Source organism: Propithecus coquereli, unplaced genomic scaffold, assembly GCF_000956105.1.
Source record: "Propithecus coquereli isolate 6110/MARCELLA unplaced genomic scaffold, Pcoq_1.0 Scaffold56, whole genome shotgun sequence".
In the NCBI taxonomy this organism is placed as follows: domain Eukaryota; kingdom Metazoa; phylum Chordata; class Mammalia; order Primates; family Indriidae; genus Propithecus; species Propithecus coquereli.
The window spans coordinates 5642184-5644401 of record NW_012151507.1 but is presented as its reverse complement, the minus strand read 5'-3'; the positions used below and the strand labels follow the sequence as shown (position 1 = coordinate 5644401).

General features: G+C 31.9%; 1 protein-coding gene across 1 annotated transcript in view; it reads right to left on the bottom strand.

The window, feature by feature from the left end:
- The window catches only part of SUCO (SUN domain containing ossification factor), a 173975-nt gene that overhangs the window by 95713 nt on the left and 76044 nt on the right, over positions 1–2218 (bottom strand). Inside the window, exons 11-14 of the mRNA XM_012657720.1 lie at positions 1924–2078; positions 1108–1245; positions 726–876; positions 104–158 (exon numbers count right to left, since the gene is read on the bottom strand). Of these exons, the coding sequence (XP_012513174.1) occupies positions 104–158; positions 726–876; positions 1108–1245; positions 1924–2078 (499 nt within the window). The remainder of the gene's footprint in view (positions 1–103; positions 159–725; positions 877–1107; positions 1246–1923; positions 2079–2218) is intronic.

Sequence of the window (2218 nt, the reverse complement as noted above, 5' to 3'; positions counted from 1 at the left end):
AATGTGGATGCGGTACTCAGCACTTTGAACTACTCTTTCATCTCACTTGTTTTTGTTAAGTTCATGGAGGGACCTTCATCTCTTTTACTTAGTTATTTCTTACCTGAGGGGAGCCTAAACTGCTGTGTTGACACTTCTTCAGGAAATCCTATACTGGCCTTTACATGAAGTCAAAGGAGAACTCAGAAGGAAAAAAGAAAGTAAAACTGCTCCACTGTGATAAGTCCTATCTTTATTATAAGAATCACATTCTGAAATATAAGTTGGTCTAGCTGTATTTTTCACACAAATAAGGTAAAATGTCCCATAAAAATAATTCTGGTTGAAGAGCCCAAATTTAACCTTGTATCACTAATTTAAATTTTGAAGATACTTAAATTTAATAGTCATAGCCTCTTCTACATAGTTTTCTAAGAAACTGCTTAAATAAGGACTTTATGTATATGGCATCAAACAGCTGATGGTGGCAGAAAACCATTTATTTAATAACTTAAAACATGGAGTTCATAGTTGGAACAACTTATATATAAATACCATATTTGATATAGAACCATGAAGTGACCATTTGTTCTCAGGAAGCACAGTTCCTGTCAGTTCCACACACTATTGTCTACTTAATGTCCCTGATTTTATGACAAATATGGTTAGCAAATTACTATAAAATTAGTTAATAACAAAAATGCATTACATAATAAAGTAGAAGATAGTGCAAGTTATATACCTACCTCATTTTTTAAATTATCTGAAGCATTCAATGCAGATTTTGGATCATCACTACCCTTTTCACTTGCTGCAACTTTTGATTCAAATTCTGATTTTGTTATCTTTCCTTTGCCATGTGAAGACGACGCATTTTCTATATGCTGACCAACAAGGCTATTTGAAACCAAACGATATATTAAACAAACAAATTTTAGCAGGATAACAAGTTTTATACAATCTAAATTGTTACAACTATCATGTACAAAGCAAACCAAGAAAAGAATACGAAGAGATGAGCTTTCTCTCAATCATAAAGTGGAATTAAGCATGAACCAAAGTCCATTCAAATGTGGTACTGCTGTTATTACAGAATCATACCAACAAAAAACAACTGCTCATACCCACCTTTCAGGTGGACTGACAAAGGAAGGTTGTTCAACTGAAGCACTTGCATCAGGGGCCTCACCAACATCACAATCAGTTTCAGATTGCTCAGTTTCACTTGTTTTGGCTATAGGGATAGTACCAGATTTTTCTATTTCACTAAGAAAAGAAACAAGAAGACAATCTGGTGATTAAATGAACTTAATGTAATATAAGCTAAAAATGCTACTAGTCATTTCCAAAACATAATCTAAGACAAAGAAAGAAGAATGCTTTACAATTCTTCTATGCACTTTATATATACAGACTCATTTGATAATGGAAATGCTTAATGTAGGATTAAGAGATGGGCATTCTGTTTTGTTGTTTGGAGTGTTGTTGGAAGGAGCAAAGAGGAGTACATAACAGATTTCCTAAATCAAAAATAACTTAAGCCTAAATTCTGAGTATTTATTATCAAACTGAAAAAGGTAGCTATTCACACAAAGACATAATTATGAATGAAATGGATATGTAATGGAAATGAATAACCTAACATTTCAGCTTTTGATAATTATAGGAAAGATTATTCGAATAAGCACTATGTTTCCTAAGTAGAACCTCTAGACTATGCAGAGATTTCACAGCTGGGATCTAATCAACTTCATTGAGTTAGCTTAAGAAATAAACTCATTATAAATTCATTACATTCCAAACATACATACACAAAACACAGGCATTGTAACTTAGGTCTTCTATCTAGCCTACACTTCAAACTTTGAGTATTCAAGCTGCCTAATCTTATTAAGAAATTTTTCTATCATTAACTAGGGAGATTTTTTTTTTGTAATTACTTACTCAAGCTTTGAGACAGGAGTGATTTCTGAGGTAGATGAGCTGGAAATATTTTCAACATTTTCACTGCCCACAACTACACTGGAAGAATCTTCATGTAAATCAACTGTAGGGAGTGTCTCAACTACAGGTGGACTTAACTTTTTTGACTCCATTTTCTGTTTTTTTTTAAAAAAAAAAGCTATATTAAATGTTGAGAATAGTAAATCATCTCTTTAGATAAATAGGAGTTTACAGAAAGTATTTCCAAAAAATGACAATATAAATAATGTTCACTAAAAAAGTACTTTTATAAAAA